Raw genomic sequence first — 24,925 nt, forward strand, 5'->3', positions numbered from 1 at the left:
CATGCTCTCAAAAATAAATATTAAAAAAAATTTTTTAAATAAAATTTGTGTTAGAATATATGCAAATTTTGTAAATAAGAAGAAAAGCCTTTCTGTGATTAAAATGACTGGTCAACATAATGGCTTCAAGAGAACAATAGTTAATAGAAGGGTTCAGAAAAAGAATTTCACATCTCTGCAAGAAACTCCTTTTCTCCCCCACAAGGTTGTTATGACCACAGTAACGAGGTAGGAACAGCAGGGGTTTTATGGAAGGTCTGTTATAGGATGTGCACAGAGCCTCACAGATGCATCATGTCAGGAAGAAAGACACGCTGCTTCAGCTCCTGCCACCCCACATGCTATAGGATGGAGTGGGATTCACATCTCACTAATTAGTTATGAAATTTTGATGCAGATATATTTAATATTTGGGGGGGGGAGAAGAGAGAAAGAAAGTGGGGGAGGAAAAGAGAGAGAGGGAGACACAGAATCCAAAGCAGGCTCCAGGCTCTGAGCTGTCAGCACAGAACCCAACGCAGGGCTCGAAGTCATGGACCGTGAGATCATGACCTGAGCCAAAGTCTGACGCTTAAGTGACTGAGTCACCCAGGTGCCTCCATCCATGGGTTTTTCTATTAATGTCCACCTCCAAATCTTCTCATTTGTATTTAGATCATAAAAGAAAGGAGAAATAAAAAGCAAAAAGGGGGATCTCCAGTAGCTGTTAGCTTGAGGGGCCTTACAAGCAGAACAGACTCAAGCAATAACTGCCATTATAGTCACTGCCAAGGTCAAGATAATACTGTTTCAACTTTTTCACACTGGAGCCGTATGTTGTGACTAGGAATTTTTATTCTGATTGGAAACCTAAGCTGTAGCCATCCACAGAGAAAATCCCCAGTGCCCTGCATTTTCAGTGACCTCATTCTTCCTTTTGCGGTCTTGCCTCGCCTAAATCAGTCTTAGATGTTAGAGAAAGTGAGGAGGATGTAATGCTTGATACTTTGGGTCCCTTTAACTCTCCCCTCTCTTGCATAACATAGCACCATGGTATTACAGTAAGCTGTACATCAGCCCCTGGAAGTTGTTCATGCCCTCATTTCTGAAACCTATGAATAGGCTACCCTATGTAGTAAAGAAGACTTTGGGGATGTGATTATGTTAAAGATTTCAAGATGGGGAGATTATCCTGGATTAGCTGGGCGGACCCAGTGTTTTCATAGGAGTCCTTGTAGGAGGGAGGCAGGCAGATCAAAGTGAGGAAAAGGAGATGTGAAGACAGAACCAGACGTGGAAAGATGTGCTTTGAAGGAGCCACAAGCTATAAAATGCAAGTGTCCTTGAGGAGCTGGAGAAGGCAAGGACATGAACTTCTACTTTGAAGCCTCCAGAAAGAGCACGGACCTCCTGACACCTTGATTTTAGACTCCCGACTTCCAGAACTGTTGGTGAAGGCACTAACTTGGTAGTTTGTTGCAGCAGCAATAGGAAAACGAGTATGTTATGCAGTGTCCAGGTTTGCTTCCTAAGCATACTTGCTGTTTCCCCTTCTAAATTACCTCTCTTTCTGAAACAGGACTGTGGAAGGTCCTGCCTTGGGGAAACAATTCCTGGAATCTGACGTTCTCAGGCAAGTACACACTCACTTCTCTAGGTAAGGAGTGACCCAAGGCTTTCGTGGACTAAGATGGGAGCCTCCTGATTTCAGAAGATGGCTTTGGGAGAAACTGTATTTGGGTAAAAGTGAAACCCCAAACTTCTTCCTTGCAAATGAAAGAGAGGCCATTATTAAGAGAGAAGTTGTACATCACACCATGAATTTCCCAACTCCCACTTTTTGTTTAAGTAGTTCATAGATCTTCTCTTAAAACTGAACAAATATGTTTTCCATCAAGATGAAAACCCTGTGAAATCAAACAAAGACTCTCTGAGCATTTCCAGTCTTTTCAGTATATGCAAAGACTCCATAATGCAGAGGTGCTTGTGAATGAGGAGGTAGGTAATAGAGTATTAGTGAGTCAAAAGGCCTGTTTTCATCAAAATGCCTCAGAGGAATTCTTTGCTGGTTCTTGAGTTGAAAGAGGAGTAGCATTCATTAAAGCCACGCTATTTACACAGTCAGTTTTTATAACCAGCTTGTTGCTGTGGTCTCAGGCCAAAGACTCTAACAACAAAAACCCAGTAACATAAAAACCAAGTTTAAAGTGGAAATTAATTTCAAAGAAATGGAAAAGAGTGTGCTTTATTAGCATATGTTCTTCAGGAAAAAGCTCGCTTTTCTTATATAAGAGCTCTGTTAAACCAGATGGGCCTTCTAGTAGATAGAAACTCATCATGGAGAACTCTGTGGTTGGAATTTCCTGCAGCTAAGTCCCTTCAGGGCCACTGTCTTGGAAGATGTTAATTACCAACACAGAAGACTTTTCTTGTTATTAATACTGGTTCTGTACAATTGCCTTGATCTTTAAACCTGGAAGATTAAAAAAAAAAAACTTCCCTATAAGAGGATATCAGAAAGCCAGTGAATCCTATTATCAGCTATTAGGTTTTTCTATTTGGATACCCAACTACCACTGAAACCTATAGATTAGATATGCACTTATTTAACCCAACAGACTTCAACTGTTCTTGTAACCTTTAGAGCCAATGATCTCTTAAGAGTTGCTATGTATCAGCACAATCACCCTCCGTGATTTTAATAAGTTATAATTTTAAAACATATTTCTCAGGAACTTTTTCCAAAGATTAGTTCAAAGTGTTAAAAATGGTTTCTCCCCCAGGGTGCCTGGGTGGCTCAGTGGGTTGAGTGCCCGACTTCTGCTCAGGTCATGATCTCACCACTCGTGAGTTCGAGCCCCACGTTGGGCTCTGTGCTGACCGCTCAGAGCCTGGAGCTTACTTCCTATTCTGTGTCTCCCTCTGTCTCTTCTCCTAACCCACTCACATTCTGTCTCTGTCTCTCTCAAAAATAAACATTAAAAAAATATTTTTTTAAAAAACATGGTTTCCCCCCTAAAAACAGTAAGCATGGCCATAAAATGCAAACAAGGGGACAAAGCAGGTTTCTGTTATTAGGTGATCTTGCTATTCCTTACTGAGAAGTCTAGGCCTTTCCTTGGAATTGTATCCAGTTCTGGGTGACCTAAAGAAGATGTAGACATTGTACAGGGGCTTTAAAGGAGCATCCTCATTACTGTGGGAAATCAGAAAATGAAATCTAGGAGGAAAAAACTGGAACCATCCTGAAAATTAGGAGGCTAAATGTTAGTAATGGTTTTCAAGTTCGGGAACACTTATGGACGAAGAAATTATATCTGTATCATTTTCAGTTCAACAGGGACAGGCCAAGAAGCTTCCAGTGCACCTTGAAAGGGGCCAAGTCAATTGCAAGAAGGAATTTTGTCATGGTCAAAAAAAATTTTTTTTTTAGACTCTTGGATGGTCTAGCAACAGAACAGTCAGGCCAGGTGAGCAGGTGCTGGACCAGAATGGGAGGGATCTCCTGCCTCAGGCATCAACAGGAGGTTGAGATCTTCCAGCAGGCCTCTGGGTGCCTCCCCTTGCCTCACTGCTCCACCGTTGCCACCTTGCCCCTCATTCTATCTTCACTTTCCAAATTGACATGACTGTTAGGGTCCAGACCACAGACAAGAGTTCTCAAATACCCTCACTTGATGGCTTCCTTGGGAGGTTTCAGAGCTTAATGAATGATTCTAATTCTTAGAAAGAAGAGCCAATTTTTTTTTTCATGACTGCTGTGAAAGGGGATTACACAATATTTCTTTAGGGGCCTTTACAAGTAGCTGCTGCACAGCACAAATTGGAAAAACAGGACAGATTTCTCATGAGGGCTGGACCAGATGGCCTGTGCGAGTGCTCTCAGAGTCCTCCCTAGTTGTCGATTCCAAGAAAAAGCATCACTGCTGGGCTTCTGTTTTGGTTTCCAATCTGAGTAACTGAAAATCAACCTGCAATGAGGATTTTTAAATGTATTTTGATTCTGACTCTCAGGAGCAGACTTTCAAAGTAATCTCTAAAAGCATGGAGGAGAGTAACGTCTGTTCAGTACTGAATGTCCCAATGAGCATTTCATATCCCAGGTTGACATGGAGCACTGTCCCATCATCTGAGCCCATGGTTTTGTAGGTCTCTGGGATACCAGTTCTGTAGAAACTGTGACACTAAGCACACTATCTTCTAGAACTGAATTTTCATCCAGTTTCAGAACATGTACAAGTAGAGAGAGCCAGGGAACTCCTCTGGGGTCCTCACAATTCTGTAATAGATGGAGAAAGTTTCTTTGGCTCTCTTACTGCACAATAAGGCTTTGCTTCTTCTAAAGAAAAGTATGAACTGGAAACTGTGCATTTGTATAGAAGAAAATTGCCCTTTCTAGAAGCATTTTATGTACTGTCCTTCTTTTCGATGTTGAAAAATGGAGGGTAACCAAGAGACTACAGTGTAGAAGCTTAAGGCAAGTAAGGAATCCTGCTCCTGCAGTCAGGACACCTGAGTTTGGCCTTGACTCTCCCATCACCTCCTTGAGTAACTTTGATGAAGGAACTGGCCATTCTGTATAAAATAATATGACTGAATTGGACGGCATCTAAAGTTCCTTCAGCACTAGCCTCCACTACAAATTTACTTATTTCTAGTGATCACGTAAGATTAAAAACTCTAAGTATTGAAATGGATATTTTTAAGACTTTTGCCTTAAGTTCTTCACTCTCTATAACTGTTTATTTTCTAATTCTGAAGAGCAGGAAACCGATGAACAAAACATTTTTTAAACATACAACAATGATTAATTGGCAACATTGAATAATTTTTTATCATAGTCTAATAATGACTACCAGAATGGCTTTGATATTCCTGTAAAGTAGGAATCAATGCTTCTGAATTCAATTCTTCTCATACCAGGGTTTTCTCTCCTAAAAGGAATGTCAAATTCAAAAAAAAAAAAAAAGGCCAAGAATCCTATATTTTGATCAGATTCACTGGACCTAAATCTCATTCCATTCAATATACTAATGACAGATTATATACTTGAAGAAATGAGTTTGAGAATTCAAAGTCAAATATATGAATCTGATTTCCCTTGTGAACATAATGGGATTTCTTTCCTCCCTTCAGAACATTGCTCAAAATTACCACAAGTTCAAGTATTTGCAGAATTTTCTTTAGAGAAAGGATTTCTATAAAAGGAGTACACTTCTGAAGGGGGGCATTGCGTGGATTGGGGTTAGAGACTTCATATGCAACAACCCAGTTGAAGATTACAGCTGGAAGATGAGCTGTTTCTGGAAACACTTTGGAAAGATTCCTTCACTTGTATGTGCCCCACACATGCACACACACAGGCGCATGCGCGTGCACACACACACACACACACACACACACACACACACACACACACTCTTCCAGAACCATGGAACTGGAACGACGTTTGCCTAACAACTTCCGGGAGGCTGCCTCCCCTCCTACCATTTTCTCACCAGCCCATGGATGCCAGACTTCTGACTGCTGTCTTGCAGAGGTGGAATAAACTCTATGAGACTGAATCAGCAACTAATTTTCAGGAAGGTTTCTCCACCTCCCCATTCTCACCATTTTGCTTTGAGGAAGAGAGGAAAGCCCATGCTATCAGTGGAAACAACAACGGTACTCTTAAAAAAAAAAAAAAACTGACATTCTAAAAAACCAAGCTGCTCTCTTCTCTGGACTGAAATCAAATATTTCTATTTGAAACACAGCCACAGAGCAGGCTCTTCTCTTCCCCCCTCTTCAGCCCACCTATTTCCTCCCACTTTTCTCCATACGCATGTGCGCAAACACACACACATACACACATTCGGTGCCTTTTACGTAATCGGCTGACAAGACTGATCTTTCACTTCAATTGCTTTAATTCAAAACCTGCCCACCATTCGTGGGAGGTAAGGAACGGTGGATGACACGTGTGCTTTAATAAAGAGGCTGCGAAAGGAGGAGCATGGGAAAAGCATCTGGTCTGAGTCTTCTGTGTAGTCTCGATTCTCTGTAGGAAAAGAGGGAATGCTACGGAATTAAAGCACATTCTCTTACTTCACATTTACAACTCCGCAAATTGTTTTTGGAACAACTGCCAGGTTAATCCTTTCTTAACAGAACTTTAAGGAGACAACCTGTTCAAAAATCAGCAACCTCCATTGCTGATGTTCACCTGATGCCTAAAACGGGTTCCCCTGGCCTCCGAGGTGCCATAATCTGACCCTTCTTTACCTACAAGATGCTCTCTCCCCCACCTCCCTGCACAGACCCTCTACCCTATTCTATGATTTCTCAACCCTGCAAGTGCAGTCTTTGGGACATGCTGCCCACCTGCTGTAGCCTGTTCCCCTCCTGCTCTGTGCCCATCTTGGCGTTTCTCCTTCTTCAATGCCAAGCTTCCCTGGCTTTTCTCATGTGACCTCTCCCTGACTCCTACAGCCCCTGCTAAATGAGGTCTCTTCACACTATAGCAACAATCCTTCTTTGTATCACATATGCAGCCTTTTTGTGTACATACCTAGTCACACCAAACTGTAAAGACTCAAGAGACAACCCTCCCACGTGGCATTTAACATAGCATCCCACAGACATGGCCGTTCATTTTCCAAGCATTTATCGAATAACTCTCATGTGCCAGGTGCCAGATCAGATTCTGGGGTTACAGAGATGAATAAAATCCAAAACTCAAGCTGCTCACAGACTGCCAGGGAAGACACGGATGCAAACAGATAATAGCAACAGTATGCCATCAATAATCTCCATCACAGAAGTAAGAACCAGTTGCAGTGGGGGCACGAAAGAGCGAGTATTTAATGCTAAGTGGAGTGGAGCCGGGCAAGGTTTTATTGAGAAGGTTATGCTAGTGTTTGGTCTTGGAGAATGCATAGGAGTTTGCCTGGTCAAGTGAGGTAGGAGAATTCTAGAATAGAACAGCCAGAACGGGAAATGATACAGAAGGACCAAAAAACCAAGAAGGTTCCGGGCACTGTGAGGGGTCCTCTCCCAAGTAGGTACTTCTGAGAATGCATGTGGTCATCAGAGGAAAGATGAGAACAGAGTCACAACTGGGAAAAAATGATGGAAGCCACACCATGAAGGACCTCAGGTGCCAGGTTAGGTACTTTGGATTTTTATTCCCTGAGCTACTGAATGGCACTGAAGGAATTTGAGGATAATGTTGTAATCTGAAGTTATCTAATGCATGCTAAAAATAAGGACAACAACCTGACTTTTTTTAAACCATTCATCCACCAAAGGACACACTGAAATATCCAAACCATGGAATAAAAAGAAACGAACTACTGAGACACACAGCAATTCTTTTGGGTCTGAAGAGAATTATACTGAGTGGAAAAAAAAAATCCCCAAAGATTACAAATTGTATGATTCCATTTACATAAAATGTTCTTGAAGAAAGAAAATTATGGAGCCAGATCGGAGAGCAGTGGTTGCCAAAGACTGTGTAGGGATTGGGGAAGGTTATACGGATGTGGTTACAAAGGGGAAGCATGAGGGGCCCTCGTGGTGATGGAATAATTCTGATTCTTCACTGTGGTGGTGGTTACACAAACTTCTACATGTGATAAAACTGCATGGACATACAAAGATACACACATATGAATACACGTATACTGGTAAAATCTGAATAAATTCTGTGGATTATGGCAATGTCAATTAATTGGTTTTGATGTTGTGCTATAGTGATACAAGATGTTACCACTAGAGAAAACTGGATTAAGGGTACACAAAAGCTTTCCATATTTTTCTTACAAATTCCTGTGAATTTGTACTTATTTCAAAAACACTTTTAAGTGACCAAAATGGTACAAGGTGATTAACCTAAAAAACTGGGAAAAGTGGGGTGCGTGGGTGGCTCAGTCAGTTAAACATCTGACTTTGGCTCAGGTCATGATCTTGCGGCCTGTGGGTTCGAGCCCTACATTGGGCTCTGGGCTGACAGCTCAGAGCCTGGAGCCTGCTTCTGATTCTGTGTTTCCCTCTCTCTGCCCCTCCCCTGCTTGCTGTCTCTCTCTCTCTCTCTCTCTCTCTCTCAGAAATAAACATTAAAAAGCTAAACAAAACAAAACAAAAAAACTGGAAAAAGTAACTTCTTAAAGTGGAATTTAAAGATTATTGCTCAACAATATTGATTCTTTGTAAAGGGTTCTCTTAAGAACTTCAAAGCCTGTTTTATGTAACATTACAGCACAAAGTTTTATTGACATGGGTGTATATATTACAGGTAAGATTTTTCTCAATGAATTGAGTCCATCAATATTCAAATTGTTCTAGGACTAAAGTAACAATTTCAGAATGGGGGTGGGTAGATATCAGTACAAATATGCTCAAACCTGAATGACAAAAGGCCTGAGACCATGTCAAATACTAGTAGAATCATTGTAAAAAGTTATTTTAAAAAAAGACACCCAACCACCCAAATAAGCAAAACCAAAAAACAAAACAAAACAAAACAACCCAAAAGACAAATCTGATTTAACTTCTATTCTCAGTGATTTGGCTTCCTTATGATGAAAGGTACGTACGGATCTTCATCGATCATGTATGGTTACAGAGCATACATCAAACTTTAACACAGTGTGATGAACTCGGAGATTTAAAACACACACAAAACTAAAATAAAGCAACTCTCCTGCATTAACAAAGCACAAGTGTAAAAACTGTAAGAAACACAATAGTCTTATGTTGTTTACATACAGGATAGTCCCCAGAATAACAGTTAGGTGGAATCTTGTTCTCTTGGGCTAAAAGTAGCCTTTGAATAGCAGATTTTTCTAGTGGATTTTTTTTTATCCTCAGCCTTGAAACAATAGCTAACTTTAAGCAAGCTTTTAGCACAATGGTGCTGTGAAGGCTATTGAGTATTTATTCTTGCAGAATTCAGATGCTTCACACAAGTATAAATTAATTCTTTCTAAATCCCAAGTTCACGAGTTCCTGATTAATGAACGGTAATCATGGGCTATTATAGGAGTTGGGCTTTCGAAATTATAAGGTGAGGGCATCTGGGCAGCTCAGTCGGTTAAATCATCTCAGTTTTGGCTGAAGTCATGATCTCACAGTTCATGGGTTCAAGTCCCACACTGGGCTCTGTGTGACAGCACACAGCCTGCTTGGGATTCTCTGTCTCCCTCTCTCTGTCCCCTTCCCCACTTGCACTCTCTCTCTCAAATAAATAAGCATTAAAACATAAAAATTATAAAGCATCAGGTAAGTAAGAGGCATTCTACTCTTTTATCAGGGTTGTAACAAGTAGGTCCTCAATGTCCAGGTAGCGCCTGAGGGAAGTCCCTGGGTTGGCAGATAGATGGCAGATATGGGCACATTTTCACTCATGCCCCAAGATGCAGGCGTAATTCTGGAACTGAAGCAGGGACAGTAGCCTCAAGGTGAAGAAGTTAGCCCAGGCATGACCATCATCTTCCCCAAATAAAGTCTTCCTACGAATGTCTCCTAATAGATTTTATGATTTGTTTTCTTGCTTGTGGTCTGCTTCCCCAACCTGAATGTAAGCCTCAAACCTTGTCTGCTGTTTGCACCTTTGGCAGCCCAGTTCTAGTAGGGCTCCTGGTACAGAATAGATGCTCAATAAATATTTGTTGACTAAAATACCTCTTCACTCTGTAACACTGCTTTTAGATAAAAAAGAAAAGTGAGTGGCAGACACTTTTCAAATTCTGATGAAAGCTATGAGCCCTCCCCTTGGCAAAAAGATGAATGAAAAGACACTGGGTTTTTGTGGTTGTTGTTGCTGTTGGTTTTTTTTTTTTTATTCTGTAGAATTTATAAATCCTAGCTTAAGCTATTCCTATGGACATCATTTTCAAGGATGCAAGGTTATTGTAAACACAGTTAGCCACTTTTTTAAATTTTTGCTATTTGTTATCAATAACACATGCTATTTTAGTGACATTAAGGACAAAGAAAATGATAATTTGGCTAATAATAACATTTCTATCCCGTTTTGTTTTTTTTTTTATAAAGTGCAGAGCTTGTCTCTCGCCCTCCCTCTTTCTTTCTCCAACCCTAAGTGTACATTTGGCATAATTTCAACCTCTTTCCTAAAGGCACTGAGTGGAATTTGAAGGAGAGAGGGGTTAAGTCGCATTCACACACACAGAGAACCACCTGCCTGTCATGGGTAGGATGGTTCAGAATAAAAGGCAAGTGGAGAATCTTGTCCAGTCACCATAAGTCACAAAGGAGTCTAAGAATACTGAAAAACGCAGATGGCTAACTTTTTGTCAGAAAAGAGCTGTCCTTAGTTGCCAGGAATGGAAGGTGCCCACGTGAATCTTACTCGCACACTGAGCTTTTGTAAAGAGAGACAGTTATTATCCAACCTGAGCTGAGCTGCACATATCACCAGAAAAACCTTCCTGGATATCTCCTGCCTTCTAAGAAGCTTCGCAAAACCAAACTTCCAACACAATGATCCATAAGCAACTATGAAACTCTGCCACAAGAAAGGAAGGGTATTACTTTTTATTTCTTCTGGTTTACAGAAACAAAGCTCATGGTGCTGCTAGAATGCTGGCAGCCACCATTCAAGTGACCTCTGTGATCCGCCTGATCTCCGAGAGTCCCATTCCTAGGGGCCCTGCTGATCAAGACAGCAGCTTGTCTTCCCTCACAGCAGCCGGACTGCAGGCAGAGCAGAGCCCTCAGGGCAGGGTTGGGTGTGTGCCACACAAGCCAATGCACTGGAGGCTGCGGTCTCAGTTAGCTAACAGTCACTGTGGGCCCCCCCCCCCCTTCCCCACCATGTAAACACTGGGAAAAACAGAGTTGCATGAAGGTAGGCTGCTAGCATCCTTCCGGGTTGGGGCAAAAAGCTTTAGCTATGGTATTGTAGTGCCTCCCCCAAGCACATGGCTTGCTTTCTTAATGGCTCAAAAATCCATCACAACAACAGTGCTTGGTGCTTCTGCAAGGAGGAGCTCCCAGTACCTCTACAAAGAAACTTTTTCAAGGGTAACTTTTGTAGAAATGGGTTTAAAAGCCTATTGCAGAAACCCCACGTGGGAAGCCTGAGGTGTGCATTATGTTCATTGCATCAAGTTCCTTTCATCCTGAAACCTGGCTCCTAACAGAGATGAGGCATAGTTAAATGTGAGTAATTGACAAAATCGTATCTGCAAAGTAGAATAACCAAAGCCTTTGGAAGATGCCTCATTAGCTTCTCTCCTCTACCTCTGCAAACACGTTGAGACTAGAAGGACAGCAGTTTTAAAGAAATAAAGCCAGGAGGGCTCAGTGCAAGGCAGATAGCATGAGAAGGCAGGAGTCACATAATTGAATAATGAAATTTTCTACTTATCAAATTTAAGTCATTCTCTATGAAAGAGAGCATCGACTAGTACTGGGAAGGCCTCCAGCTATGGAAAATAAGCTAGAGGAAGAGGGACCTTAAAAATTTATGAGGAAACGCATATTAAAACAAATGACTTTTTCTCCGTATTTCATAAGAAGGTCTCCATTTTATTCCAAGCGGTAATTTAGATTTAAATGTGTCAGTGTTCAACCTAATCTACCTTTATAGGCGTTTCTTCCTGCAACAAAACTTCCTTAAGAGCTTGCACAGCATTTGCTGCCTTGGTCTTTCGAAAGCTAAATAAGAATGCAGTACTAGATGGGAAACTAATTTGAATAGTATAAGCACAGAAACTACAGTCTGCACCATAAAATAGGACCAACACATTTGCTGTTGAAAAACTACCCTGATCTCAATACCAGTTTCCAGCAGTTGTGTTAGTCTCTGCAGACTGGAATTCATTCAACTGCTAAAGGTGTTCGCAACACTTTAGAATATACAAAACGGGCTGCATTTTTAAAAAAATACCACACACACACACACACACACACACACACACACACACAACACAACACAACCTCTTTGGGTGTCCCCTCTCCTAAGGAGCTATTTTAGAGACACCTGAGTATTCTAAATTAAGCAACCATCCACCGGCAAGTCACTTCTCAAAACCGATGAACTGTCCCCCAGTGCACCTGTATAGAACACAGAAACCCCGGGCAGATGGAATCTTACATCCATACCTATATTTCATGCCAGTCTGCTTTGCGGTGGACTCTTTGAGAGAAATGTGATGCTGAGGGGTGAACGTCCCCAGGCTGCGCGCGATGATAGCGACCGTGCGGAATTTGGCCCGGGCTGCGTTCACCACATTGGGGGCGGTGGAGCTCTGCTTGCTCAGAAGTCGGTCCTCACCATTCCGGCTCTTCAAATTGTGCTCTGTGCAGGCTATGGAGACTTGCATTGCTTCCCCGGGCAGCGCACGGTCCCTCTCAGAACCCCAGAACACAGGCAGTCACGAGAGGTTGAGCAGCTGGGGGGGTTTCTGCTCGTCTTTTAACCCCTCCTTGCTCCCCCTTCCTGGGGATGCCGTCAGACGAGTCCTCGCGGCAGAGGACTTCAGAGCCAGGCAAGTGGCAGGAGTGGCTGCGGTGCAGAACAGAGTCCCAGGCACCGAGAGAAGTAAACAGCCAGCCCTGAAGTTGTCACAGCAGCTGGAGCGCGGATCAGGCTCACAAATCTTCCCGGGCAGTAATCTCGGCTGATTAGACAGCCAAATCCATGCAGTCGGGAGGCTCTTGCAGACGCCTAAAGCTGAGCATTCGCGCTGACTGCCGGGGCCGGTCCACCGTGTCTGAATGCGGGCTCGCCTCTGGGCGATGGCTCAAATCCACGCAGGCATATACCGCAAGATGCGCCGCCAGCACGCTCTGGACCTCAGGCAGGATGCTCAACTGGCACGCGGAGCATCCAAGAAGCAGCTAATCGCAAGCTGGTCCCCAGGGACCGGTGGTCTCCATCCACTCAGACTGTCAGCTCCTTCCCCTCCCCGCCCCACTCCGGGAGGTCTGGGGCGGGGGGGGGGGGGGGGGGGGCGTGCTCAAGACCCCTCCCCACTCATTTTCAGGCGAAAGCCTGGGTTGCTGAGCCCACACTGACAAATGTTTGCAGCTGCACAGAAGCGCAGGCTGACCCCTTTAAAGAGCTCCTAGCCTTTGTGTGCGACAAGGCAGGGACCACTTTCACCAGACACTTGCTGTAACAGAATCTGGAGGGCAGCTCATAAAGGGGGGAGGGCAGCTCATAAAGGGGGGGGGGGGGTCTGCCCAGATTCAGACCAAATCTTGCTGCAGCACAACAGTTGGAAGTGGGGGAAGGCAGAGTGGGGGTGCTTCTGCCACGGAACATGCCAGTGAATTAACACGTGAATACTCTGTGACTGGCTTACTAAAACACTACTTGAAATCCCTGTTATTAGCCTTGTTAGAGTTCATTTCCCCTTCCCGCGTTATTCCTGAAGACGGTAAGTTTGAAGTTTCTTGAAAAACCACAGTGCAGACTTTTTGGAGTCAGCTAACTTGCCGTAAAAATCTATTCTGGATCTCAGAGGACCAGGGATAGGGGAAGAGGCAGCAATTTGGCACCACCCAGAAGGGGGCTACACAGGGTGAGCAGCAGGTCCACACCACCCAGAAAGTCCAGGCCAGGTGGCTGGAACTATGTCCAGTGCCCACCAGTCACCCAGGGCCACTGGTGATGACAAACACTATCCCCAAGTCAGGGGTGGGCAGCAAAACACTCCTCTCGACTTTGAATCCATGTGAGGTAGAAACATTGTGTGGTTCAGTGTCAGGTGCAAAGCAACTGCTCAAAATATGTGGTTGAACAAAACTAAGTATCAGTTGGCTGATGAGCACTTTATCTCTCCGTTTGAAATGCATGGAAGCCAGACTCCTTTTATAGACACACTTACAATAAAATTATGGCTTCTGCAAGATCAGTTTTTTGAACATGGTCCCCAACAGACATTGCTGTCCAGTGAAAAGGAACAGGGCTTAAACTGACAACATTTGTGAGCACCATCTCTGTGCTAGGCAATAGAAACATGGTGGGGGGGTGGGGTGGGGGGTGGTTGAAGCACTGTCCTTCTCCCTCAAGGAACAGGCAATCTGTGTGGGAAGGACAAAGCATCCAGTCTTAAAGGGGCTAATTAACAAGTCAGAGGTGCATCAGTGTTCAAATGAGTGGTACAGGCACTAAATATGTTAGAGTTAAGCAGAGGAGTAATTACAGAAGGCTGGAGATAAGTTCTTTGATTCATTCCCCACACTTCTACCGAATCTCTATCAGGTACCTGGCTCTACTTGTTGCTAAGGTACAAAGACGGCTTAGACAGAGTCTGGACCGCAAGGAGCTCATGGGTTCCCAGGCAACCTTCGTAGAGGAGCAGGATTTTGCACAGGGCATGAATCTGATTAGCAGGAGAGGAGGAAGGTGGTCTTCCAAGGGGTTGGCAAGTGTGGGGAAAATACACATTCTAGCAATGTCTGTGTGATTGGAACAACAACAACAACAACAACAACAACGAACAGGTCTGACCACTTCTTGCCAAATTAAGTTCTAAGAATGAATTTAAAAAAATTTTTTTTAATTTTTTTTTTAACTTTTTATTTATTTTTGAGACAGAGAGAGACAGAGCATGAATGGGGGAGGGGCAGAGAGAGAGGGAGACACAGAATCGGAAGCAGGCTCCAGGCTCTGAGCCATCAGCCCAGAGCCCGATGCGGGGCTTGAACTCACGGACCGCGAGATGGTGACCTGAGCTGAAGTCGGACGCCCAACCGACTGAGCCACCCAGGCACCCCCCCAAAAAAATTTTTTTTACTGTTTATTTTTGACAGAGAGAGAGAGAGAGGGGGGCAGAGCATGAGCAGGGGAGGGGCAGAGAGAAAGGCAGACACAGAATCCGAAGCAGGCTACAGGCTCCGAGCTGTCAGCACAGAGCCTGACAGAGGGCTCGAACTCACAGACCGCGAGATCATGACCTGAGCCAAAGTCAGACGTTCAACCGACTGAGCCACCCGGACACCCCAAGAATGAAGTTTTGAAGCAGAATATGTGCTTATTTTGGATTCTAATCCAGAGATGAATCTTAACGTTTTATAACCTGCAGATAAGGTTTAAATCACATTGTAGAAGCTCAATCCTTAATCCTTCATGACTTTAAAAAATAAATATATGACCTAACACTCAGTGGTTGGGAAATAGCTTTCAGATGCAATGAGGGATGTGGAAAAGGACAAATGATGCCTTCTTTTTCCTTTGGCTCCAAGGAGGGAGTTCTTGATGAGCTCTGTGTTCCCTGGAATAAATAACAGTGGGCAGAGAGGAAGCAGATCATTAGAACCTTTGTGTTTTCACACGAAGCTGGCTCATCAGAGATGATCGATGTGAATCAGGAAAAGAGGAAGAAGTGGGAGGCATCAAAAGGAAGAGCTCAGAAAGAGAGGAAAACAAAGCAGCCTGGAAGGCGAAAACAAAGACAGAGCGTGGTGATCCCTATAGGCCTGGATGGCCAGGAGCTTGCCTGGGCACTGACGGAGGGGAAGGAGGTGTGAGAAGGTGGCCGAGGGCTGATGAAGTAGTGCCACCAAGTCCTCGGGGGGGGGGGGGGAGGAGGGAGGGCCAGAGATCAGCACCGTTAGCCAACATAGCTAACGCAGTTCGCTAACCCAAACCAGAGCAGGGGTGAGGTTAGCAGAACAAAACCTGCAAGGCCGAGCGCCTCAGAGTCCCCTTCCTACCTCTCACAGGACTGAGCTCAGTGCCTTATGCCTAGCAGGCCCTCACCGTATGAATAATTGAAAGAGGGAGATAAGGAAGCAAAGGAAAGAATGCGGCAGGAAGGGAGGAAGGAAAGCATATGGGAAGATGCCAAATTCTTGGATAAACTTGATTCCTTAAAAAGAAGGAAAAAGAAAAAAAGAATCCTGCACGTTCTAGCTTCACACAGCCTGCTTACTTTAAAGGAGCCAATAATTGCCCCACATTCACATCTGCACCCCTTGTGTATTGACAAGTGTCTGCCTTTAGTCCGCCTCAAAGAGAATCAAAGAATGGAGACCAGAGAAGCGCTCCGGTGCAAGCTTCTTTCTTGCTACCCGCAGTGTGCCTTTTCAGCTCTGACACCACAAGGGCTTTGATAGCCAGCCAGCAGCTCGGTGACTTCCCCAGCTGTGCTCACCCTTCCCAGCATTAATGGAGCAGTAGGTCTCAGGGGCCAGGGAATTACATAGTTGGCTGTGAGCAGCTCATTCCTAATAAGTTTGTGCTAACAGGCCACGTGCTAATTAAGGTGGGGAAATTAGAGATATGTCCTGTTATTGTCATACAATAGGATTTGGAGGAATTATTAACATTATTTTGGGTTCAAATAAGACCCACAGACAATGATATAAGGATAGACGTAGACATAAATGTAAATGCAGGGCGCCTGGGTGGCTCAGTTGGTTAAGTGTCCAACTTCGGCTCAGGTCATGATCTCAAGGTTCATGGGTTTGAGCCCCGCATTGGGCTCCGTGCTGACAGCTCAAAGCCTGGATCCTGCTTCAGATTCTGGGTCTCCCTTTCTCTCTGCCCCTCCCCTGCTTGCTGTCTCTCTCTGTCTCAAAAATAAATTTAAAAATTTTTTAAACTCTTAAATTAAAAAAAAAAAAGTAGATGCAAATGTGAGATCTATTGTTATGAGTTAAATTGGGTCCCTCCACCAAGTTCATATGACAAAGTCCTAACTCTCAGTAAGTACCTCAGAATATGAATGTATTGGAGACACAGTCCTTAAAGAGGTAATTAAAGTAAAATGAGGTCATTAAGGCAGGCCCGAATCCAATATGACTTATGTCTTTATAAGAGGAGATTCAGACACATACACAGATGGAAGAAAGCCTGTGAAGACACACGGAGAAGACAGCCATCTGCAACCCAAAGAAAGAGGCCGCAGAAGAAACCAACCCTGTTGATACCCTGGTCTTGAACTTCTAGCCTCCAGAATCAAGAAAATATAAATTTCTATTGTTTCAGTCCACTAATCTACCCTATTTTATTTGTTGGGGGCAGGGTGGGAATTCAGAGAGAGACAGAGAGAGAGGGAGGGAGGGAGAGTGAGCACTCGTGCAGGGGAGGGGCAGAAGGAGACAGAGAAAATCTTAAGCAGGCTGCACGCCCAGGCCCAGTGGGGCTTGATCCCATAACCAACGGTGAGATTGTGACCTAAGCTGAAATCAAGAGTCGGACACAAGGTGCCTGGGTGGCTCAGTCATTAAGCAACCGACTGTTGATTTGGGCTCAGGTCATGAACTCACAACAGTCATGATCTCAGTTTATGAGGCCCAGCCCTGCCTGGGGAGCCCACTTGGATTCTCTGTCTCTTCTCTCTCTGCCCCTCCCCCTGCTCACACACATGCTCTCTTTCTGAAAATTAATAAACATATTTTAAGAAAAGAAAGAGTTAGACATTTAACTCACTTAACTGATTGAGCCACCCAGGTGCACCCCATCTATAGTAACTTGTTATAGCAGCCCTCACAAACCAGTGCAGATATTAGATATTGTTTGATTTTAATTTTTTTAAAAAATGTTTACTTTGAGACAGAGAGAGCAGGAGAGAAAGAGAATCCCAAGCAGGCTCCCCACTGTCAGCCCAGAGCCCGATGCAGGGCTCGATCCTATGAACTGTGAGATCATGACATGAGCCTAAACCAAGAGTAGAATGCTTAACTGACTGAGCCACCCAGGTGCCCCCATGTTTTTAATTCTTATAACTGGTCAAGAGAAATGACCAGAGCACTCTAAAGAAGATGCTCCTGAAAGTCATAATTAGACGACAGGGATATTATTGTGCCACTCCGTATGTCCCAAGCCAATGTTACAAATGTGCTACAAAGAAGACCTCCAAATAGAACTCTGTTCCTTTGTTCCTTTCCACAAAGTTGTAAAGCCTCTACATGGTAACTCTTGATACAAGAAGTGGTGCTTTTTAAGGCATTTCTAGCACTTTCCCCTGTTCTTAATGATCTCCTTATTCTGCCAATGTTCCCTTTCAAGGGCTCGCTTTATACTGGGCATGTGTAATCAGCACCCCCAGATGTGTCACGAGGTGGTAGAGAGAGGCCTGCAGGCAAAGACCCAGATTGCAAACCCAGCTCTGTCACTCTGCCTCTGACCCCTGGTGTCATTATAGCTCTCTGCCTCTGTTCTCTCATCTGACATATGAGAGGGCTCCATATAGATTCCACAGGGTGCTTTCAGAGAGAGCTGTGGAGGTTACAAGATCACAGGGAGCCAAATTATCACTTACTCTGAGATTTCACCTGTGTCTCAGCTGGTCTTGATTCAGTACCTGATTTCGGAATTCTTGGGCGTTAATGTCAAAGGGTCATTGAGTCATGACAGAGCTGGTTAGGAACAGGCCATAGGCTACTTAACCACACCCTAGCCTCTCATGATCAGCAAAGAGTCTTCGTGGCCACATGGGAGGACTCGAGAGCGTGGGGTCAGCTAGAACTGGGGGTGAATCCCAGCTCCGCCCTGCCCGTTCCTTGCGTGCCACTGAGCAGGCTGCTCCACCTCCCTGCACCTCAGAATCTTCACCAAAAGAATGGTGCAAGGACATGCCTCTTTGGGCAATTACAGAAATTGCACGAAATAGGCACTTGATAACTGCTAAGTACCATCTCAATTTACTAGAAGCAAGGGCTGTTGGGAAGTCCTTTATTAAGCCAGCTCACCAGGAGACCCCGGCAATTACTAACACCGGTAAGACTTACACTACGCCTCCTATAACCTAGGAGTTCTTACCAACACTCCCCGTGTATTAACTCATTTAATTAGCACGTAATCCCATGGGGAGGTAATAGGTTTTCAACACCACTCTATAGATGAGGAAACATGAGACACAGAGAAGTTAAATGACCTGCCCAAGGTGACACAAGCAGGAAGCTGCACAGCTGGGGTTTACTCAGGGTAGCCTGGCTCGAGAGACTTGGTTCTCAACGCTGTGCATACTGCTTCTCCCTCAAAGAGGCTCCTTGTGAGAAGGGCCTTAAATAGTGCCATTTTATGGGGGCGCCTGGGTGGCTCAGTCGGTTACGTCTGACTCTAGGTTTCAGCTCAGGTCACAATCTCACAGTTTCATGAGTTTGAGTCCCATGTCAGGCTCTGTGCTGTCAGCGTGGAGCCTGCTTACGATTCTCTCTCTCTCAAAAATAACCTGACAAACAATAAATAAATAGTGCCATTTTATGAATTTTTAAAGGCTTTATTCTTACGATGAGTGAGGGGCAAAATTCAATATTAAAATTGTGAACATTTTGGAAAAATCAAATCATCCATAGCTTGGTAGCTATCAACTTTTTAAAATACTTCATAATACTTTATTCTTAATGCTCAAGAAAACATCTATTCCCAATTACCTGGCACACTTCTGATTAACTCAACTTCTTACAAGTAATGTCACAGCAAAGACTTTTTGCTGGGTCCACTTAGAATTTGTGGTTTATATGCTATCGGCAACCAGAGCCAGTGGGGGCCAGGAAACATTCAATTCTGCAGCCAGACAAAACCGGATTCATTCAAAACAGAAAAGAATCTGCTACTATCTCAAGAATTTTAAACATGCAAGTGTACAGATGGCAAGCCACTTTATGTGCCTGTTATTTGTGGTTAAAAGAGCTTGTTAGGATGAGAGTTTGCCATTTATCAGAAATTCTTAACGTCTGGGTTTGGAGAACAATGTATTATATTCTGACAAATTGAGCCAGCCATGAAGGTAACGATGGGCCTACATTTGCTTGGGAACAGGGTTTGGAATAACAGAGAAAGCAAGATTGAGAGGCCAAACTGGAAATTCTTGAGGTTCTGACGAACAGAAGAAACTTCCAGGTATCAACCCTTCTGCTACTCTGGAAGAAAGTTTCACCAGAGAACCCACACTACAAAACGGAGGACGAACTCAATACACATTTTCTCACACCACTGGCCACATGTCAAAAACAAAAACATGATTAAAGGACAGTTAAGCTTTTCAATTAACACTCGAACCATACTCACAGCCACAGATAAATGTTTCCTTAGTTGGAAATTTGTGACATATCAGATGGTCAGCAAGGTCTCCATATTTGTCCATTACTTTATACGTTCAAGATGAGGTGCTACAGTGCTATAGGAAGCAAGTGTGGAAAAATAGGAAACTCACAATTCAGATGATTTTGTTCAGGCCTCTTCATGGTAGATAATTTCTCATAAACTCATCTAGAACTTGGGCATAGAGCTGGGGGGAATCAGGGACATATGGTCTGTTTGCTTTTGCAAATGTTTTTAATTCCTCCTCAATTATTAGCCATTAGTATGATTTCTGTCATTGCCTTACAATAGGGTAAGTTGGTCAGAAATATTTGTCAATTTAAGATTTCATTAACCTTAACAAAGACACATTATTGTTTTGTATACCATTAAAATAAAAACTGTGGTCAATTAGTTATGACACAATGCTTTTTTTTCTTTAAACTTTGTATTTTAAAGTTATCAAAAGAGTTGTTTTAGAATTAGTTGGGATTTCCTGCCCAAAATTTTACTCTTGTACATACAGGAGGGGGAAGATATAAGAGAAATTGGTTAAGGTACTCCCCAACGTGTTGACATTTAGAATTTGATGCTTCACTTCTGCTTCTTTTACTCTGTCATCATCGTCCACATCTTTTTCTTCTTTTTTTTTTTAACGTTTTTTTTTTTTTTTTTTTTTTTTTTTTTTTTATTTATTTTATTTTATTTTATTTTATTTTTTTTTTTGAGACAGAGAGAGACAGAGCATGAACAGGGGAGGGTCACAGAGAGAGGGAGACACAGAATCTGAAACAGGCTCCAGGCTCTGAGCTGTTGTCACAGAGCCCGACGCAGGGCTCGAACTCACGGACCGTGAGATCGTGACCTGAGCCGAAGTTGGACCCTCAACCAACCAAGCCACCCAGGCGCCCCCGTCCACATCTTTTTGCACAATCATCCTTTGTGTTGGTAACGTGGCAATTTTTTGAAAACATACTCAATAGGCCCTGAATAGCTAAAGCCATCTTGAAAGAGAATAAAGATGGTGGTCTCACAATCCCAGATTTCAGGATATAATATAAAGCTGTAATAATCAAAACAGTATGGGACTGGCACCAAATATAGACACATAGGTCAAGAGAATAGAGTCCAGAAGTAAACCCATGCTTATATGGCCAATTAATCTATGAAAAACAAGGCAAGAATACACACAAAAAATAGTCTCTTCAACAAATGGTGTTGAGGAAACTGGACAGCTACAAGCAAAATAATGAAATTGGACCATTTTCTTCCACCATATACACACAAAAAACTCAAAATGGATTAAAAACCTAAATGTGAGGCCTGAAATCATAAAATGAGTAAAACAGTAATCTCTTGGACATTAGCTTTAGAGACCTATTTATGGATAGGTCTCCTGAGACCAGGGAAACAAGAACAAAGGTAATAATGGGACTACACCAAAGTAAAAGCTTCTGCAGAGCAAAGGAAACCATCCACAAAACAAAAAGACAACCTAATGAATGGGAGAGTATTTTTGCAAATGACATCCAATAAGGGGTTAATATCCAAAACATGTAAAGAACTTATGTAACTCAATACCAAAAACAAACAAAAAACAAAAACAAATAATCCCATTAAAATAGGCAGAGGACTGAGATATTTTCCAAAGCAGACATACAGATGGCAAATAGACACATGAAAAAATGTTCAACATCACTAATCATTAGGGAAATGCAAATTAAAACCACAATGAGATCACTTCACACCTGTCAAGAAACAACAAGTGTTGGTGAGAATGTGAAGAAAATCAAACCCTCATGCACTGTTGGATGGGGATGCAAATTGGTGCAGCCAAGGTAGAAAAGTCAAAAAGATTACAAATAGAATTACCATATGATCCATGTGATCCACCTTTACTAGGTATTTACTCTTCCCCTCCAAAAAAAAACAGTAACATGAATTTGAAAAGATACATGGACCCTGATGTTTATTGCATCATTATTTACAATAGCCAAGATATGGAAGCAACCCAAGTGTCCATCAACTGACGAATGGATCAAGAAGAGGTATTTATACACACACACACACACACACACACACACACACACACACACACACACACAATGGAATATTACTAAGCCATAAAAAAGAATAAAATCTTCCATTAGCAACAACATGGATGGACCCAGAGGGTATAGTATGAAGTGAAATAAGTCAGAGAAAGATGAATACCATATGAGTTCACTTACATGCGGAACTTAACAAACAAAACAAATGAACAAATGATAAAAGAGATAAAAAAGCAGTCGTAAATACAGAGAACAAACCAGTGGTTCCCAGAGGAGAAATGGGTAGGGGGGATGGATGAAATAGATAAAGGAGATTAAGAACACACTTATCTTGATGAGCACTGAGAAATGAGTAGAACTGCTGAATCATTATATTGTACACCTAAAACTAACATAACATCATATATTAATTACACCTGAATTTGACAAAACACACATACTCAACTATTGTCTCCGGAACTTTTCTCCAAGCTGTCGACACCCACTCTGAAAGTTGTAATGCACACTTACAGGCATTGACAGCCACATTATGATGGTCGCCTAGCCAGCAGCAATAGGAAATGTCACAATATCACCAAAGGAACCATATGTGCTTCAGAGAACTGATGAAATATAATGATTTCTAAAATCATATATTGTAAACTCTTATTTCATGGCCATTTAAACCTAAAATATATAGAAAGGAGGAAGGTAAAATGTTTTCAGCACCCACTATGTGCCAGGCATTGTGTCAAAGGCTTCTATATCCACTATCTCATTCCAGAGGAAAGGGAAAAAAGAATCCACCTTTGTTAAACATCTAAGTTAATTGGGCTCTCAACTAAGTACCCTATAGATGGAATTATAGAACCATTCATCTTCACCCTTGCAAAACTAAGAAGTGAATCAGACACCAGAAGGGCTTTCTACATGAAGTCATCCTTGCCTGATGGGGATGAGAAAAATAAGCAATCTGAAGGCCTTTCTAAAAATACATCAATGGGTTAAAACTTCCTTGTTTCAGGTCAGATATGTTGGGCTTTTTAGGGTGAGAAAAAGTATTGTAATTCTACTTCATATCTAATGTATTTTTTCAATGTTTATTTTTGAGAGAGAAAGAGACAGAGCATGAGCAGGGGAGTGACAGAGGGAGAGGGAGAGGGAGAGAGAGAGAGACAGAGACAAAGACAGAGAGACAGACAGAATTCTAAGCAGGCTCCAGGCTCTATGCTGTCAGCACAGAGCCCAATGCAGGGCTCAAACTCACAGACTGCGAGATCATGCCCTGAGCTGAAGCTGGAGGCCACCCAGGTGCCCCTAAGGTATTTTTATAAAAGATGTATTCTCTCAGGGCACCTGGGTGGCTTAGCCAGTTAAGCATCTGACTGTGGCTCAGGGCATGATCTTGCAATCCCTGAGTTTAAGCCTTGCACCGGGCTCTGTGCTGACAGCTCAGAGCCTGGAGCCTGCTTCGGATTCTGTGTCTACCTCTCTCTCTGCCCCTCCCCCACTCACACTCTGTCTTTGTCTCTGTCTCTCTCTCTCAAAAATAAATAACCATTAAAAATATTACAAAAAAAAAAAAAAGATGTATTCTCTGACTTCTTTGTTCCATTCATTCTCAAAGGGGAGGTATTGTAAAGAGCAGATCTAAGATCCTAGGAGATTCCTTCTCATTTAATTCCTTCCTTTTGACAGTTCACACAGAAAGTTAATGGAGAAGACTCCTTAGGCTTTCATCACATTTAAAATAAAACTCATTTAGGGGCACATAAGGATTAAGTCTCACTCTGTGCTCTATCAAGCCCTGTATTGTCTGAAGTTTTTATCGTGGATCATTCTTGTAAATAAAATACATTTTTAAAATTATTTTTCTATCATAGGCTTATCGCAAATTCATGTAAGAGAAAACAGGAATACATGAAAGCATGAAGGAAAAAAGTCACGTTAATCCAGACTTTCGATTTTTAGCATTTTTGTTAGTATCTTTTGGCTTGCACATTTGTATTTTCCACACATAGCTCTGTGGTTGTTGTTATTGTTGCTGTTGTTGTTTTATATAATGGAATCTTTTTCAGTGTATGTGTCAACTACCTCATGCTATCATTTTGGATTTGTTCCTTTGTCTTTTCATTTTCATACAGCATCTGCCCTTAAATCAATTATGTGTCATCACCAGGCATTGATTACCAGGTCAATATGCATCGTTCACTGTCCAGTTGACAAGTTCTATATCCCGATGAAGCCAAGAGGTGAAGGGTTCAGTCCCTCCCCATACGGTTCCCTTCCTGATTGGGGAGCGTGCAGAGACATTCACTGATGACTAGCTGTCTACCCTGCATGTCGGAATGAGTGATCTAGCTGATGTACACTCTAGAGGAAGAGATCACTAGAGGTCAGAGCAGTTACAGAGGCTATAGTGGTGTCAGAAAAGATTGGGCATTAAGGACAGGGAAGAACCTAGGCGAGGAAAGAAAATTTGTGAGGGAGGCTACATGAGCAGAGGAAATATTTTTTAGCAAGGATGGGGAGGTTGAGGAGCCTTTTGGAGAAAAATGAGCAAAGCTCTCTGGATGGAACCTTATTTGAAAAAAGGATTTATGTAAGAAATGATGCAAAGCAAATGTACATGAATCAACTAGAGTCTGTTGAGGACAGCCGGAATAACAGTGTGGGCAAGACTCAGGGAGGTTGCAGGGAGGTTGAAGGTAGAAAGTTTAGCAAGAATTCGGGTCTGTGGGGAGGAGTATAAGCAGTATTCTTGGAAGATCACCCTGAAGGCCAACAGAGTGGTCCAGTAGGAGATTGCTGGAATCTTCCAGCTGTAAGATGAAACTTGCTCTTGAAAGAATGGTACTTCTTACTTCCAGTCCTCACAGGAAGACTATGAAAAAACATTCACAATGCACTGCGTGCTCAAAACAAAACAAAA

General features: G+C 42.8%; 1 protein-coding gene across 5 annotated transcripts in view; it reads right to left on the reverse strand.

Annotated features, from left to right (window-relative positions):
* KCNAB1 (potassium voltage-gated channel subfamily A regulatory beta subunit 1) overlaps positions 1-24,925 on the reverse strand; it is a 411,162-nt gene that overhangs the window by 254,375 nt on the left and 131,862 nt on the right. The window contains exon 1 of one of the 5 annotated variants that reach the window (XM_019440234.2): positions 12,088-13,084. The exons of 3 other annotated variants lie outside the window; for them this stretch is intronic. In XM_019440234.2, coding sequence (XP_019295779.1) covers positions 12,088-12,308 — 221 coding nt within the window. In that variant the 5' untranslated portion in view covers positions 12,309-13,084. Of the gene's footprint in view, positions 1-12,087; positions 13,085-24,925 lie in introns of those variants that run through there. One more of the 5 variants, XM_019440223.2, reaches the window with a different exon arrangement.

The sequence above is a fragment of the Panthera pardus genome, unplaced genomic scaffold (assembly GCF_024362965.1).
Source record: "Panthera pardus isolate Hobbes unplaced genomic scaffold, ASM2436296v1 HiC_scaffold_16, whole genome shotgun sequence".
In the NCBI taxonomy this organism is placed as follows: domain Eukaryota; kingdom Metazoa; phylum Chordata; class Mammalia; order Carnivora; family Felidae; genus Panthera; species Panthera pardus.